At 32.2% G+C, this 18,612-nt stretch overlaps 1 protein-coding gene across 1 annotated transcript; it reads left to right on the top strand.

The window, feature by feature from the left end:
* The first annotated feature begins 4,508 nt into the window (after positions 1 to 4,508).
* Positions 4,509 to 7,213, top strand: LOC120189028 (subtilisin-like protease SBT5.6). Its single transcript, XM_039192374.1, has 7 exons — positions 4,509 to 4,738; positions 4,875 to 4,986; positions 5,107 to 5,668; positions 5,764 to 5,858; positions 5,928 to 6,285; positions 6,377 to 6,590; positions 6,675 to 7,213. The coding sequence occupies exons 1-7, from the start codon at positions 4,552 to 4,554 to the stop codon at positions 7,211 to 7,213; spliced, it is 2,067 nt and encodes a 688-aa protein (XP_039048305.1). The 5' UTR covers positions 4,509 to 4,551.
* The last annotated feature ends 11,399 nt before the right edge of the window (positions 7,214 to 18,612 follow it).

The raw sequence follows: 18,612 nt of genomic DNA, 5'->3' as shown, positions 1-18,612 counted from the left end.
AGGAGGAGAAAATAATTGACCTTTTTTAGAAGGTTGAGATAAACATCCTCTCTTTGATGTTATAAAAAAGTTTCCACGGTATGCGAGGTTTTTCAAGGATCTTTGCATGAACAAACGAAAGCTTATCAGGAATGAAAAGGTAAACTTGGGTGAAAACATTTATGTCGTAATCCAAATTAAGATTCGACCTAAGTACAAAGATCAAGATATGTTTGTTATCCCTTGTAAAATTGTTAAGGTGGGTATAAAACATGTTATGAGTGATATGGGTGCATCTATAAATGTTATGTCTTTGTCTATTTATAACTTACTTAGTGTTAAGCCTTTGAAGGAAACAGGTGTAATGATCTAGCTCACCGATAGATCCTTGGTATATCCCAAAGGAGTTCTAGAGAAAGTGTTTGTAAAGGTAAACGACTTGATATTTTCTACAGATTTCTATGTCAATGACATAGAAGATGATTATTCCAGTAACTCCTTTGAAATTCTACTCAGAAGACCCTTCCTAAGAACAGCTCAGAATAAAGTCGACATTAGAAGCAAAATTCTTACTATGGATTTGACGATGAAGTAGTAAAATTTGATGTTTATAAAGCAATGAAGTATCCAGATTCTATGGGAAACGTTACTTTTGTTGATATTGATGAGCCTTTTGTCGATGAATTTATATAACTTATCCAATGATTTGTGAAATGAATTAAATGATGAAGATGACGAAATAACGGAGTTGGAAAATATTTTTTTCTGTTTATTCATATTTACGCCTAACTTCTTCAAGAACTAAAATTTTACCTTCAATTTTGTAGGTATCGAAAATTGAGCTGAAACAGTTACCGGAACACCTAAAGTATGCACTTTTTAGATATAACGATATTTTCTCGGTTATAATTTCCACAAGCTTTCTGAGGAGGAGGAAGAAGAATTGATAAAAGTCTTACGAGCTTACAAAGAAGCAATCGGATGGACCATGGCCGACATCAAAAGACTTAGCCTATCAACGTGCATGCATAATATCAAAGTCAAAGAAAACACTAAGATGCCAACAAAACACTAAGATACTGACATGATCTACCTAATTGATATCCGATAGTAGTTGGGTAGGTCTAGTCCATGTGTTCCCTAAAAAACTAGAGTTATAATTGTCAAAAATTCTGAACATGAACTTGTACCCACACGAGTACAAAATGGATGACAAGTTTGTATAGATTACATGAAGTTGAATTTTTAACTCGAAATGACCATTTCTCACTTCCTTTTGTTGATCAAATGATTGAGCGATTAGCTAGTAAATCTCATTATTGTTGTCTTGATTGCTTTTCAAGTTTTTTCAGATCCTAGTGGCACCAGAAGATTAAAAAAAACTTCACTGTTTAGGGTAACTCCTTTGGTGAGTGTTTGTTGAATTTGATTCAGATTTTGAAACAATGCCTTGATTTTAACCTTGTTTTTAACTACGAAAAATGTCACTTCATGGTTGATAAAGGTTTGATTTTAGGCGATATTGTTTCTTCTGAAGGAATTGCGATCGACAAGGCCAACCGATATAATTCGCTCACTCTCATACCCCATAACTATGAGGGAAGTTTACTCTTTTCTTGGTCACATAGGTTTTTAACGCAGGTTCATTAAATATTTTTCCAAAGTGGCGCAACCGCTTTGCAATTTGTTACAAAAGGACATAACCTTTAATTTTAACCCATAATACAAAGAATCTTTCGATATTTTGAAGGAGAAACTTATTTCGGGGCCATCGTTCATCTGCCCAATTGGGATTATCATTTCGAAATCATGTGTGATGTAAGCAATTGGAGTGTGGGAGCCGTAATTCGACAAAATCGGCAAGGAGCCCCAAGTTATAGCTTATGTATCCAAGACATTGAATGAGGCTCAACGAAATTGTTCTACTACAGAAAAAAAAACTATTTGTTATTATTTTTGCTTTAGAAAATTTTCGTTCGTATCTTCTTGCCACTAAAATAGTTGTTTTTTTTTTCTGATCATACAGCCTTAAAGCACTTACTAAGCAAGAAAGAGGAAAACTGCGCTTAATCTGGTAGATTTTACTCTTACAAGATTTTAATCTTGAAATCAAGGAAAAGAATGGGAGTGAAAACTTGGTAGCCGATCATTTAAGTCGGTTATCGATCTCTACACTCGATAGGTCGATTCAAGAAGAGTTTCCAGAGGAAAATTTGTATGTGGCGCATAGAGTCCTTCCATGGTATGCGAACATGGTTAATTATTTAGCCATCGGAGTTTCGCCTTCTGACTTATCAGATTCCGACGTAAGTCGAATCAAGTATGAATCCCTATTCTACATTTAGGATGATCCATACCTTTGAAAGTATTGTTTCTCGGTGTATTTGAGGTAATTTATTTACGAGGCGATGGGGTCTATTTGTGTGTATGTTGTGTAGTTGTGGATACCTTAGGTGGCGGTTTGTCATGGGTATCATATTTTAGTATTATTGGAGATAGATCATATGATTTGTTGTTTGTTATGTGGGATCTTCATTATGTACTCTTTCCCTTCATTTAAGATTAGGGTTTTTTTAACGAGGCATACAATCAGAGTTTGACTTGCTTATTATCCTAATAAAATTATTTTACTATGAAAAAAATAAATTCATAACATTTAATTTATATAACTTGTCAATATACAATTATTAATCAATTATTTCAAAAAGAATTATATGTCAATGTTTTTTATTTCTTTAACTGTGAAAAGAATTATGTTTTCAAATTCAAATCAAGATTGTTGGAAAATTTTTCTTTTTTCATTTTAACAAATCAAGCTAATAAAATTATGTTTTGATTCTTCTATTTTGATTTGAAGATTTGTTTTCATATAAAAACACGTTCTTATTAATTTATTTGGGTTTATTATCGATCTAATTTTAAAAAACAAACTCAAAACTTGTGGTGGTCTAATATTTTTTTAGGCAAATTGATTTTATTAAATTTCATATGGGTCTGGCACCAAATTACGTGCTTCGTTAAAAATCTATATAATCCTAAATAAAGAAAAAGAGTACGGAGAACCAAAAATTAGATTAGATACAAAGATTCAACGCAACCAAAAGATAAAATTCTTGTTTTTCAATCAAAATGCAACCATTATTCTCTATCTTAGATTGAACTTCAAACTTAAAGTTATCAATACCAGCAAGCCTAAAATCAAACATACCCACAATCCCGCTTTATAGTCCCGAAATAGTAAGACTGGATTCTGATCCAAGAACTCCCTTACAGCCAGCAGCTCCCCTAGCAATCCGCCACCATTCAGACAATGTGTTGAGCTGACTGCACATCTAGCTTCTTCACAAAATGGTTTAACTTTGTGATATTTATTCTATTGTTCGAGATTACTGAACGTATTGTTCATTTCAATCTTTTACTACATAACAGTCGGGTTGGTTAAATAAATTAAAGTTTTTTTTCAATAGAAAAATGCTTTCTTATTAATTTATGTGGGTTTAATGTTTTAAATTAAATCAAAGTAAATCTTAAAAACAACTTAAAACTTGAAAATTCTCAAAGCCTCCTCACCATTATTATACGAATATCTCATCCACGGTTTCAGCTTAACGATAAGAAAAATGTTTTATCACTTAGTTATATTTAAATTTAATGGAATTAAAAATTTGAAGATAAAATAATTTAAATTCATTATCAAACAAACATATTTAAATCAACTTCTTCTTTCCATGAAGTTACAATTCTATAAATTTTGTCTGATATTAATCAATTTCTGTTTCACTGAAATTAATAAATCACGTATTCATTATTTTAAGGAGATATATAAATAAAATCGTTATTTAAAGGTTGCCGTAATTGGATTTGCTGAACACATTCATGACTTGACCTCCTTACAATTAGAGTTGCGAATAAATTCCATCACTAACTAGCCCCTTTATAATTAATTAATTAATAATTATTGAGATTGAGATGATAGAATTACCTTTTAATTCCATATTTATCTGATAATTATCAGTTGAAACTGTTGTTCAATAGGCTTATAAATACTACATTATCTCTTGGAAGGATATTGTGCAGTGCTCAGTATTATCGTTTGCGATGAAGACTACTATCGCTTGTTTCCTTTTTCTCTTGAATCTTGTTCCTCTCTTGGCCTCTTCTGTTGACAATAAGGTATATTATTTTTTTCTCGTGACTCTTTCGTTTTTTACTTTTCTTCGTCAGAATTCTGCAGTGAAGTTCTCACTTGGAATGCTAATTTTTATGTAAAATATATATATATTTGTTGTCTGTGTAGGTCTATATAGTTTACTTCGGCCAACACAACAATGGAGCGAAAATTTTGCAAGAGATTGAGAAATTTCATTTTTCATACTTACATTCAGTAAAAGAATCCGAAGAAGATGCTAAATCTTCTCTTCTTTATAGCTACAAACATGCCATCAATGGCTTTGCTGCAAAACTTACACCAGCTGAAGCCTCCAAGTTGTCTGGTAAACTGATTAGCTACATATTTTTCATCACTATATCGTAAATTAATACCTAAAATGCTTTGGTTTCCCTCATACAGAAATGGAAGAAGTTTTATCGGTGATCCCTTCACATGGACAGTACTCGGTGCAGACGACAAGGTCTTGGGAATTCGTAGGGTTAGATGAAGAAGATAGCCACTCATGGAGAAAGCTTAAGATGGGACGAGAAAACTTGGCGTTAAGAGCTAAATATGGCAAAGATGTCATTATAGGATTAATGGATAGCGGTAAAAAATTTCATATTAATTCGAATACTCTCTTTTTCGATCACTCGTGCGACTTCTTTGATCATTATTGCTTTTGTTTTACTCGGAAAACTTTATAGTAAAGAATTTCATTATTGTTCTGGGGTCTTAATGTTAGGTGTATGGCCGGAATCACCAAGCTTCAGCGACCATGGAATGGATCCAATCCCGAAATCATGGAGAGGAATTTGCCAAGAAGGTGTCGCTTTTAACTCTTCCAATTGCAACAGGTCACTATATCTTTTATCTCTAAATCTATTAATTAATTTATTCGTGTTATATTTATTTTCACTTTTTGTAAATTTTAATATATTAATATATATGCGTTATATTTATTCCGGTTGACACAGGAAGATAATCGGAGCTCGATACTATGTAAAGGGTTTCGAGGCTCAATACGGGTCGGTAAATGCGACAGAGGACTTCCTCTCGCCGCGAGACGCGGATGGCCATGGAACGCACACTACATCAACAGCGGCGGGCCGACAAGTGTCTGACGCCGCCGCCTTTGGTGGGTTTGCAAAAGGCACGGCTTCAGGCGGTGCTCCTTTGGCTCGCCTTTCCATATACAAGGCCTGCTGGGCAGTCCCTAACAAACCCAAGGCCGATGGGAACACTTGTTTCAATTCCGATATGCTTGCAGCTTTGGATGATGCCATAGCTGATGGGGTTGACATAATTAGCGTCTCCATTGGAACCGAAAAACCTGTACCTTTTCAAAATGATGTGATCGGTCTCGCTGCCTTAGAGGCTTCCAAGCGCAACATCCTTGTCGTATGCAGTGCTGGGAACAGTGGTCCTGCCCCTGGGACATTGTCGAACCCTGCTCCGTGGATAATCACGGTCGGTGCAAGCAGCGTCGACCGGATATTTACCGCACCTGTCAAGTTACACAATGGATTGAGTCTTCAAGTAAGATACCATCGGATCATACATTGAAATCATTATAGTTTTCCTTTCAAGATATAAAGATTATAGTATTAGAATATTATGGTTTAATTTTATAGGGACAAAGTGTTACGCCAAACAAGTTGAAGAAGATGCACCCATTAGTTTATGCCGGAGATGTAATCGTCCCCGGTGTGGCTCAAAACTTAACAGGGTAACTTCCTTTCTCTTTGTTCTGTACTTATTTATTTGCATCTTCGGATTATTAATTATCTCATTTTAGGCAATGTCTTCCTGGCTCACTTGACCCGACCAAGGTGAAAGGGAAGATTGTGGTGTGCACGAGAGGGGTCGGTGCGAGAGTAAGTAAAGGCTTGGAAGTGAAAAGAGCTGGAGGTGTCGGTTTTGTCTTAGCCAACGCCAAGACCAACGGAAATGAAATAACATGCGATGCTCATTTTCTTCCTGCAACTACTTTGTCTTATGATGATGGGATTAAGATTCTTGAATATATCAATTCTACAAAGAACCCAATGGCAAAGATCAATCCAGCAAAGACGAAATTAAACTACAAGCCAGCCCCCTTCATGGCTGGATTCACCAGTCGTGGTCCAAATGTGGTTGATCCTTATATTCTAAAGGTACTTTGTGAGTTTTTTACACTTAGGCTTCGATTGTTTGCTGTCTTCTAACTAATTGGTTTTTGATTTCTTGATCTTATATACGATATAGCCTGATATTACGGCACCAGGACTTAATATTTTGGCAGCATGGAGCGAAGCATCGTCTCCTACAAAGCTTGCGGACGATCATAGATCAGTGAAATATAACATACTTTCCGGAACTTCCATGGCTTGCCCTCATGTCTCTGGTGGGGCTGCTCTTCTCAAGGCCATACACCCTCATTGGAGTGTTGCTGCTATCAAGTCTGCTCTTATGACTACAGGTATCTTTAAGTTTCATTTATAGCTAGATACCTGGTTGATTTGATATCATAAGTAATAATTGAATGCATATTTCACTGTTACAGCCGCCATAACCAACAATTTAGGCAAGCCAATTACGGACGCCAACGGGGACGACGCAACTCCCTTTCAATTCGGTTCAGGTCATTTTCGGCCAACTAAGGCAGTCGATCCTGGCCTTATTTATGATGCCACGCACAATGACTACCTCCTTTATCTTTGTACTGCTGGTCCAAATGCCTTAGTCGAACTCAACTCCACATTCAAGTGCCCGACTAATCCGCCTTCAACCCTCGCTCTCAACTATCCATCCTTCGCAATTCCCTCCCTTAATACCACTGTCACCTTTATGAGGACAGTCACGAATGTCGGGAGACCTAAAAGTATATATTTCTTTTCTGCAAAACCGCCACTAGGTGTTCATATAGAGGCGACGCCGAGTATTTTGGCGTTCAAACGAACAGGGGAGAAGCTGAGTTTCAACATTACGGTGTCCCCTAAAAGTGACTTGATGGTGAAGAACTCGGAGTACGGGTTTGGTTGGTATAGTTGGGACGATGGATACTATCATGTAAGGAGTCCCATGGCTGTTTATTTACCTTAATTTTTTATTTGTTTTTAGGTTTCTCCATTTTTAGGTCAAGAAATACTAGTATATTTTAGTCTTTAGTTTGAAAATTTTTGCAAGGAGTTTAGGAACACAATCAATGTAAAGATGCTATTATTAATGGAAACCTTGGCTTCCATTTATCAAATCCATGCAATCAATGAAAACATGACATATTCTGAAATCAAATTTATTATTGGTATACCATATTTTAATATATTTTTATAGTAACAAATGATCTAATTAAGATTTGTCATCCTAATTTAATAGCTAAAGAGATGAAACAATGGTTAAGCTATTTATGGGTTCAAACATATCTCGAATTATAGGGTGTATATTGTTATTGATTAAGAAAGGTGTTGAATATATATTATTTTATAATTACTCTAAGTTATTTTACAAACTGAAATCATGGTTGAGCTATCCGGGGATATTTGTTATCTTTAATAGGTATTGATATACTCTCTCTTATCGAATTATTATTTAGATTTTAAATCAATCGTATTTCAAAGCGTTTAAACCTAATTCTCAAAGTTTAAAAAAACAATTTTTAAACCAATATAACATTGATGAAATAATATAGTTTACAAAATTTGATATTTTAATTTTTTTTATTTTATTTTAAAGTGCGTACTTTTAACATTTATAGATTTTATTAGGACGTTTAAATATACTTTCAGTTTTTTGTTAATTTATTTAATTATTTTAGATTTTTACTCATTTTAAAGTTTTTTTTATATTTATTATCTTTTATACGATGATATTATGGTGACGAAGTCATTGTCTCGCGTTATGGATTTAATGGAATTAATAATAAATACCAAAATAGTTGATAAAATAAAAGTTTTAATACTAAATTGGATATAAAATCTTTGAATTCAAAGTTGAAAACATTTTTAAGTCTTTCGATAACATTTGCTTGAATTAACCTTTTTAATATATACAAACCTCGGCCAGCACAGTTAGATTCAAATTTAGGGTTGGTAGAAAGAAAGAAAATTGGAATAATGAAATGTGGAAGAGAAGAAAAATAATCGTGCGGAATATATATATAGGGTTATGATATAAATTTTTTTACTGTTACATGGACTTCGGATTGTTGGATGAGTGGAAATAGACAACTAAATTTCACTCATATTATTTAATTGGTTAATTGGAGATTAAATTGACAATTTACTCCACTACTCTTACTTTCCCCTTCCCTCAACACTTGATTTTTGTCAACCCCTTTCTCTAGCCAAACGTGAAAAGTAAGGGTTTCTTAATACAAATGATGTTACAAAAAGCTCAATGATGAGTTAAAGCCAATGGAAAGCATGAAAGAACTCTTAACACCTACCTTTTGAGCTATTGAGTTTGGGGAGAAAGAAGATTAATCGAGCTCAAATTATATCCAATTAAGCTCACATTTTACCGAATGAATCCAATTATAAAGGCTTCTCAATCTATATATCCCTTGAGTAAACATTTATGTGTTAACTCAGAAATTTAAAACGTTACGCATCTTGAGTCAAGCTAGCCTGAATAAAAGCGGTATTCATATGCTAGGGTGTGATGCATAGATAAGTGATCATCTCCATAACATAAAGCCAATGAATAAGTCCTCTATTTCTAGAGTATTCCTATCATAAATGAAATTAAACCAGTGCAAGATGTAAGATGAGGCTTCAAATAAGAATTTCGTGAAACATACTATAAAAAAAATAGACTTGTATGTCAAAAAACATAAAATCAAAGGTCAACAGAAAAAGTCAATATTGGTCAACAATCAGAATCAACAGTAAATAATTAAAGCCAATGAATCAAGTCAACAGTTAGGTTGCGTTCGTCAAAGGGGTCGGACGATTAAACGGGTTCACGAGTCAAATGAGTCAAGTCAAATTCAGTCAATAATTTGGTCTAGCTTAGGTTGGTTCAATATGGCTTAGTTCACCCAGTTGGTCTACTTCCGGTTCAATTCGGTCCAAGATCATCAATTAGGGCCACAACTTGGGATGGCAAGTAGTCAGATTTTTGCATGTCCCCGACTTTGACCCGACATGATGAAAACATATTTGACTATGACACGACCCTGATTTTAATATTATTTAACCCGCTCCAACTCCTACTCCAAAAATTAATGATATATCTGACTCCGACCCGACATATATTATCGAAAAAATTACATTGAACAAAAAGAAAAAGTCCGACCTCTAAGAAAAGCAAGTCTACAAGAAGAAATAAAATTTAAACAACGACAATAATACTCACAAAATGAATTATGTAAACAAATAAAAATAATAAATTATTATTTGAAAATTTTGATGAATACAACAGAGACTAAACATAGTCAAATAATCAAATCAAAATTAAAAAAAAAATAAGCGAAATAAAAAATAAAGAAACAAAAATTGGATTTTTCAAAAAACAAAAAAAACTTTAAAGAAATTTTACTCAAAAATCAAAAAAGAAAAAAATCCAATAAACTCAAACTAAAAATCTCAGATTTTTATTAAAATAGAAAATCAATTCTAAATTTTAGTTTTTTGTTTCTATGGGGAAAAAAACCCCTCTACAAAGGAGAGCAGTTTATGAAACCAAAAAATAAACTCCAAGTTTTCAATCATTCGACCATTGAGTGAGAGAGATGAGATGAAGTTGCGACAAAGAGAGGAAGAGGCAGGGGAATGAAATGAAAAACAAGGATAAAGTGCGTATTCAGCACCTAAACTATATATTTTAGTTTATTTTAGTACATAAACTTTTAATTTTTTTCAAAATCATACCTAATGTTTAGTTTTTATTTTATTTTAGTACTCTGCCGTTAAAAACTTAAAGCATTTAGTATCTAAACTATCAATTTTGGTCTGTTGCATTACCTAAACGTTCAATTTTTTCAAAACTTAACTTTAAATTTTGAACAGTGTACTAAAATGAAACAAAAACTAAAGTTTTTAATGGTAGGTTACTAAAATGAAATGAAAATTAAACATTATGTATGGTTTTGAAAAAAAATTAAAAGTTTAATTACTAAAATGGACAAAAACTAATAGTTTATGTATTAAATGCGTAATTTACTAAAAAACTAAACATGTGATATTTTTGTAAATAAGTTAAATATATAATATAATTTAAAATATTCGAGTCATGATAGATTTTTTTACCTAAAACCCGACTATGAGCCAAACCTAAAAATCCTACATACTAAATTCGACCTAACTAGACTATAACCCAAATTTTAAAAGAAAAACTACTCTTATCAGGTTGGATCGGGTCAGAATAGGTCAAAATCCATTGGATCTAGATAAAATTGTCATCCCTAGCCACAACCCCGCTTTCTTGGGTTAGGCTCAAAACATGGGCCTAAGCAAGCCTAATTCAGCAGACTCGGTTTTACGGGCCTCGGCTACACATGTTGAGACCCAAATAGGTTATAGCTAATAGATTAGTTGGGCCAACTAGAGTGCTGGCTGGTTTTAGGCCTACTCCAATCAAAGCTTTTCATGGGGTAGGCAGGTAGCGACGCGTGGTGCTCAAGAGCTTTACACTTCCAGCGAATAGAAGGGAAAGGGATACATATCACTTACTACACCATATCGTGGTGGGGAAGAGGCTTAAAGATGGTCGAAAACTTCCTCCTCCATGACAAATATTCATTTCTGAACAACAAACCTTCCATAAAGTCCTTGTTCAAACAATAATTTTCACAAGCTAAACTTGACTTTGTCAAACGGTTACTTGAGAATCTTCTATCTGCAATATTTATCTTTCATAAAAATATCATTCAAGTATATTAAATCTTCATGATAAATCAATGCAAAGTTTTTGGTTCCCAAACCAATGAGAATTTTATATAAATTTCATATTTATATTCAAAACACATCCTTCTATAAAATTATTTTCTTTTAAATCATCTTTCTCTAATCTAAATTTTCTCTCAATATTTGTGTGTTGCCTTCTTCTTTACTTTTAATTGTTGTTTAGTCGTAGGCGACACCAATTTTAATATTGATTATCGACCGTCAGTGATTATTATTTTTCTTGTTCTTTATCATATTATGTCCTTTGTTTTTCTTTCTTTTCTTGAGTTTTTTCCAATTTTAAATGAGAATCTCAATCCTTGTAACACGTTTTTCTTTGCTCTTGTGTCACACTTTTTCTCTGCTCTTGTGGCACGTTTCTTATGACTTTTTGGTACGTTTTTAGCATATCTATATGGTCATGTTGATGCTCGCACAAAGATTCTCTCAACATTAATTTTTTTTAAATTGGTTTGTCAGAGGTCACGTATTTTCAGATCTCCTCTTTAGTAAAATGATGTTTGTCGATATAACCAGAATTGTGCTTCAAATCAGTTTATCAAATTGTTTTGCTCGCTCATCACTCATTTATCACTTCATAAAGCATCTCGTTCAACAAAGAGAATGAGTTTTATGAAGGTTATTGGTTTCTTTTTATGTGTGACGTTATTTTCAATAGAATGTTTCATTTTTCGTCATACGTTTGGGTTTAATATTTTTGTTTTATGAATGTTTTTTTTACCATTGTTTCAAATTTTTCTTTGAATATATTATAATTTTGATTTATTTTATTACTGTTATTAATGAAATCTATTGCTATTATTTAAAAATCATATCATCTAAAAATATGGCAACAAAATAACTTCAAAATTTTTTTGATAAAAATCAGCTAGATTAGTGCTTGATCCATGTGCACTAACTCAACCAATGATGAAGAAAAATTTGATTCTAAAGATTTTGCATCATCAATATTTTTATGCCAAAATTTATCTTAAATTAAATTTGACTTTTAATATATATAATCGCATCAAAATATCATTGTTTTTTTCTTAGTGTCAACTATATTCGATACCTTTCCTCGAAACCCATATACGCAATATTCAAAATGTACAAAACTACAATGATTAAGAGAACTAAAAAAACATTTTACTATATATATATATATATATATATATATATATATATATATATATATATATATATATATATATATATATATATATTAACCTCAAATTTAGCATGAACCAAACGATCTCGATGGTAAAAGAATTGTTGTTATTCTTTGAGGTATCGAGTTCGAACATTAGGAATACTAGAGGTATGAACATTTACTGTTAAATGGTTGATGTTTATCTTTAAACATATATTACATTATACTTATCTCAGATTAATTAAAAAAAAAGTCAAACTGAATTTCAAAGTTTAAAATACCAAATTAATCAAAATTAAGCAACTTCAAGCATAATCCTATGTATCAAACAGATTTTATTCTTTTAAAAAAATTATAACAGAAATACATAATTTCTTTATTTTTATAAAATAATAAAATATCTAATTATATATATTTTTTATTAATCTATGTGCTTACAAATGTAGTATATATTCTAAACAATGTCAAGAATTTAAAAACAAATTCTCAAATACTCTCTAGAACCTCTGGGATACAACTATTCCCTTAACCATTGAGATATATTTATGCATGCCCAATTATATTTTTAATGATATTAGTTTATAATATACAATTAAATGATTAAATGTTCGAATTTCATTAATCATGATCAAAATTTTGAATATATATATAATATTACTTTAAGACTATGATCCAATTACATAGTGTAGAATTTTTCAGTTTTATATATATTTTGAATTGTTTGATGAATAAAAATAAACGACTGAATTTAATAGTAGGAGATGATAAAGTATTCACTAGAAAAAAAATAAGGGATTAATATCAGCTTTTTATTTCTACTCATTCAATTGTCCTAAATCCAAGAAAAATTATGTTAATTTTATACTATGTAAATGAATCATAACATATTATTTTATTTATAATTAAATAAATTATTAATATTCGATTTAACCAATCATTTATATTCAATTTTTCATTGATCGCTGAAGTCAATATCATAAACTTTACAATATCAGATGAAAAAAAAATAAAAACTAGCAAAGTATACAAAATAGAAGAGAGCGACGTTTGAGTATCAACGGAGGAAATGCGTGGAGGCAGGGTAAGTTGTCAGTTTCTTTAAAAAGAAAATATGTACGTCAAGCACTCAATTTAATTGCCAACCAGTATCGTAAAGTGCATTTTTATTGGACCACCTTTTCTATATACATTCTGCTTGCTTGCTCTACACTAGTCTTGGTCTTTTATTTTATTTAAACTCTAAATCAAAAACGAATTAGCCCCTAATATCTCGTCTCTTCCCCCATCAAGTGTTTGTCATTATCAGAACATTGATTTCAATGAAAATTTTATGGATTTTTTGTTTAAATTCTTTTGGTTCAAGTTTCAATCACGCATGAGATATATTTAGATTTATTTTGGTTTCAACTGAAAGTATTTTTTAATAGTTTAAAATAATTATAATATAGTATATGTTTGTATTCTTTCTTAATCATTCATAACTAAAAAGATTTATCAGTTGATTATTAATCTATTCATGTACGTCATATAACTATCTATTATCATAAGTATATGAATGTAGTGGTGTGTTGTATTGGTTGATTATAATTATAGTCATACTATTATATTGATTGTTACCGTAATTTTAATTGAATTGATTGTACCATATTATTATATAATACACATCAGTGTTTATATGGCATTTAATTTTTTTTTTATAGTTTTATGAATATGAGTAGGGCTAAGCATTTAATCAAGTTATGTGATTCGAGTCAAAAAAAATAAGTTATTTGAGTTGACAAGTCATTTTATGACTCAAACGTTATTTGAAATTTTTTTGAGTTGGGTTTATAAAATTTGATTCGAGTCGACTTGCTTAAGTTTATAGATAAATTTAATTATAATTATTTATAATATTATGGTATGTATTGATTCTAATTTATCGAATTTCTCTAACCATATATATATATATGTATTCTTACATTCTTTTTCACATTGTAATGTTATTTAATAAATAAAACACAATTTAAATTATAAACTATAATTACAATATTATTTTTCAAAGAATGGATTATCGATGGGAGTATAAAGGAGTCAATGAATTGATAGGAAAACGAATTTGCAAAAAACAATTGCTCTCAAAATATCAATTTAAATAAAAAGAAAAATCAAGAGATTAAATTGAAAAAAAGAGAGTAAATTTGTATTTAAAAATAGAAAAGTTACAAAGGTATTCTATAGTTGTATAGGAGCGTGTGGTTCAAATTTGATAAAAAAAATGGACTTAAAATGAAAGATTAATCGAAGAAATAAGGAAATCATGTTGAGTTAAGGGATTAAATTGACAGTATAAAAATTATCAAAATGAAGAATTGAAGATACATAGTTATTCTAAAATGGTTTAGGAGCATGTGGTTCAAATTTGGTAAAAAAGGAATTAAAATGAACAATGAATTGAAGGGATAAGAAAATCATTTAAAGTTGTGGACTAAATTGAAAAAATAGAACATTTGTTATCAAAAATAGAAATTGAAGACACAAAGGTATCTTAAAATGGTTTAAGAGCATGTGATTCAAATTTGGTAAAAAAATAAACTTAAAATGAAAGATGAATCGGATGAATAATGAAATCATACGAAGTTAAGAGACAAATAAATTAAAAGGAGGAATTGAAGATACACATTTATTCTAAAATGGTTTAGAAACATGTGCTTCAAATTTGGTAAAAAATTGAGTTAAAATGGAAGAGGAATTGAAGGAATGAAGAAAATAGGGATAAGATCATAAAACTATCAAAATATTCAACTATTTTTTTATTTTTCAAATGACTCAAAATTTTCAAATTCCAACGCGATTCAATAATTCAAGTTGACTCGTATAACACCTTAGACTAGTACGACACACAATCGACCGATTTAGAATGCCAAGCGGAACCACCGAAGTGGCTGACCAACTCTTTACTCATTTCTTATACTTTAAATGACCATTTTTTAATATAAAAACATCCATGAAATAAATATACTTTAGACTTTACATCTGAGAGATTTCAAAATAAATATACATATAAATAATACAGACCGACTCTTAACTGAATTTACGACTCAATATAACTGGGTTTATGAATATACATGAACTTTAAGAAACTTGATGTCGTACTTTGCTCTGAACTAGGTCTGGACCTCAGTCACTCTAAATCTTCTCGAACTGGTCAATCTACTAACCTGCCAACGGAAACATCTGAAGGCTGAGTTAACTAGCTCAGTGTCACACTAACAACTACCTCATACTAAAAGTGTATCACTGAAAGGCTCATGTTATAAAGTCTATTGCTTTTCTTTAGCGCGCATACTTGTACACTCACTCTCTACTCTATGGTAGACATCATTGTGCGGCTGAGGGTTCTATATCTCGAAGCTCACACACCTCTCTGGTCTACCGAAATTGGTTACCCGAAATCTTTGCATCGGTTAACCCCCTCAACTAGTCCACGCCTTGAGTGTCGAACCTTGCACCCAAGCTAGTCAGCTTAAAGTGCATTGCGCACTCCCTAGGGATATATCCAGACTGAATCTATAGTTTCGACTCTGTAAGCTTTTCTAAAAGAACTCGGGTGTCCGAATCGTTTCCCGAGCATCAAACAAGGCTAATTTTATGTCGCTCTAATTTATCTCGTTTCTAGTTGTAATTAGCATTATTTCGTTCACTTATCGTTTTATTTGAAATTATCCTAATTAAAAGCATACTGTAAGTCCAAGGTCACTCGTGTACCATTCTATGCCTATTTGGCATAAATCAGTCAAAGGTTTTGAAACCTACTGTAATGGTCTGGGTAGGGGTTTTTGAAACCTACTGTAGAGGTTTCGAAACCTTTACCTGAAATTATATTATGGAAAAAAGGCTTCGAAAACAACCTTATGGGGTTTTAACCTCTTCTATAACTTTAATTTTTTTACTCATTTAAACGCTTCCAAAACCTCACAAAACTATTTCAACATTTCCAATTGACCAACATAAGTTTATACATGATAAATGGATCATAAAAGGGCTTTAAACGAGTTAAGTAACACCAAATGCTAAAATATACTATGGAAATTTACTTAACATACTCAAACTCAACTCTCAAGTTATCTTGCAATTCTAATGAACCACTAATGGTATGAAGGAGTTGTGAGGGTGTTATCTGGCTTTCTTGGCTGTTAATACTTTTCTCGAATCAACTAAGAATCACCTTTTCTTCATCTCTAGCCTTGAAACTCTCTTTTATCTCTTTAACTAAATTGAACAAGGAAAAAAATGGATTACTACCTAACTAGAGCTTGGATTAAGCTCAAATACAACTCTTATAACTCAAATCTACCTAAAAACAAGCTTAAAACACTTGATTCATTTCAACTCCCAAAACCTTATTTTATCAAACCATGCCCAAAACCTAAAATTTAAGGCTTGAATTGAAACTTAAGGGATGAGGATTAAGACTCTTACCTTGGTTAACTCTAGGTTGGCTTGGAATCTCGAAAGCTCTCACATTTTCTTGCTCTTGGGAATGAAGAAGAAGAGAGAAAATAAGAGGAAAGTAGAAGATATTTTTGCGGGATTTGGTTCACGTGAAAAACTGGTGACTTAAGAAACCTTAAAATCGGTTATGGGTAAACTAAACTTTTGGTCCCTAACCTTTTCTCTCACTTTTAAAAACACCACTTTCCTTTAACTATTGGGTCAACCCAAGCCCAACTTTTAAACTGGTCCAAACTATCTAAAGAGGTCTAACTCACTTAACTTACGGGTTTCAGGTTGACTCGAACTACTGACCCGAAATTCGGGGCATTACAACTATCCCCTCCTACAAGAAATTTCATCCTCAAAATTTCCCTAGAGAAAGGTTTCACTCTAAAACTCCATTGGGCATCTACGACAGATCTTGACTACTAGAACATCTAACTCTAAGGGATGGAAACTCGAACCTTTATCTTAAGATCATCGACTAAAACTTTCTCTCTAGAACTAGGTTATAAAGGGTACAAGAATCCTTATGACACTTCACAACTCACTACTAACACTAAACCTTGTACTAAATTCGACCTTTATGCTTCTGCTGCGCAACTCTAATTTAATACTTCTCTACGCTATCCAAATGTTTTTGTCAACTTCATGGTCTTTCCACAAAACCTTCACTAGAGGAATCCTTTTGTGCCTTAATGGCCGACATGATCCTTAAACACCTGGGTTTCTCACTAAACATCATTATCTTAGTCTCGACTTCCTTCTTAAGCTTAAACCATTGAGCTTACACCTTAAACTCACATCACTAGAATCACTATCTAGGGAGGTTCTACTCTCATGCATATCTTTTCTACTATAGCCTGAGCTCTCTACTATTTCATATGCATAAGTACGACATAAGTACGACATAACTCTATATAGCATGTATACTTATAAACTCTTTACCGAAACTAACTGACTCTAACCCGCGGGTCCTAAGGACTTCTAAACCTTTGTTCTAAGCTAGTCTACTGAGGCTGGTTACTGAGATTTCTACATTGGTTAACCCCTCAACTAGCCCACTCCTTGAGTGTCGGACCTTGCGCCTAAGCTAGTCAGCTTAAAGTTCCTTGCGCACTCCCTAAGGATATATCCGAACTGAATCTATACTTTTGACTCCGCTGGCTTTTCTAAAGGAACTCATGTGAACGAATTGTTTCCCGAGCATCAAAGAAAACTAGTTTTATGTCACCGTAATTTATCTCGTTTCTATTTGTAATTAACATTATTTTGTTATCACTTATCATTTTATTAGAAATTATCCCAATTAAAAGCATACTATAAGTTCATGGCCATCTGTGTACCATTATAGGCCTATTTGGCCAAAATCAGTCGAAGGTTTTGAAACCTACTATAGTTGTCCCTGAAATTACATTCTGGACAAAAGGTTTCGAAACCAGCCATAAGGGGTTCCAAAACCCCTTTTGTAACTTCAAATTTTTACTCGTTTAAACACTTCCAAACCCTCACAAAACCATTCCAACATTTCCAATTGACCAACATAAGTTTATACATGATAAATGGATCATAAAAGGGTTTTAAACAAGTTAAATAACACCAAATGATAAAATATACCATGTAAATTTACTTAACATACTCAAACTCAACTCTTAAGCTATCTTGCAATTCTAATGACCCACTAAGGGTATGAAGGAGTTGTGAGTGTGTTACATGGCTTTCTTGCTGCTAATAATTCTCTCGAATCAACTAAGAATCACATTTCCTTCATCTCTAGCCTTGAAACTCTCTTTCACCTCATTAACTAAACTGAATAAGGAAAACAATGGATTACTACCCAACTAGAGGTTGGATTAAGCTCAAACACAACTCCTATAACTCAAATCTACCCATAAACAAGCTTAAAACACTTGATTCCTTTCAACTCCCAAAAACCCATTTTCTCATACCTTACTCAAAACCTAAAATCTAGGGCTTGAATTGAAGCTTAA

This window comes from Hibiscus syriacus, unplaced genomic scaffold (assembly GCF_006381635.1).
Source record: "Hibiscus syriacus cultivar Baekdansim isolate YM2019G1 unplaced genomic scaffold, ASM638163v2 tig00004072_pilon, whole genome shotgun sequence".
NCBI lineage: Eukaryota > Viridiplantae > Streptophyta > Magnoliopsida > Malvales > Malvaceae > Hibiscus > Hibiscus syriacus.
The sequence above is the reverse complement of the archived record's forward strand: the minus strand, read 5'-3'. Positions and strand labels throughout refer to the sequence as shown.

Excerpts from the sequence above, each read along its gene's own strand:
- LOC120189028 (XM_039192374.1), top strand. The coding sequence starts at position 4,552 with ATGGAAGAAGTTTTATCGGTGATCCCTTCACATGGACAGTACTCGGTG. Across the intron at positions 6,286-6,376 it reads TTGATCCTTATATTCTAAAG|CCTGATATTACGGCACCAGG; the intron begins GTACTTTGTGAG and ends TATACGATATAG. Across the intron at positions 6,591-6,674 it reads GTCTGCTCTTATGACTACAG|CCGCCATAACCAACAATTTA; the intron begins GTATCTTTAAGT and ends TCACTGTTACAG.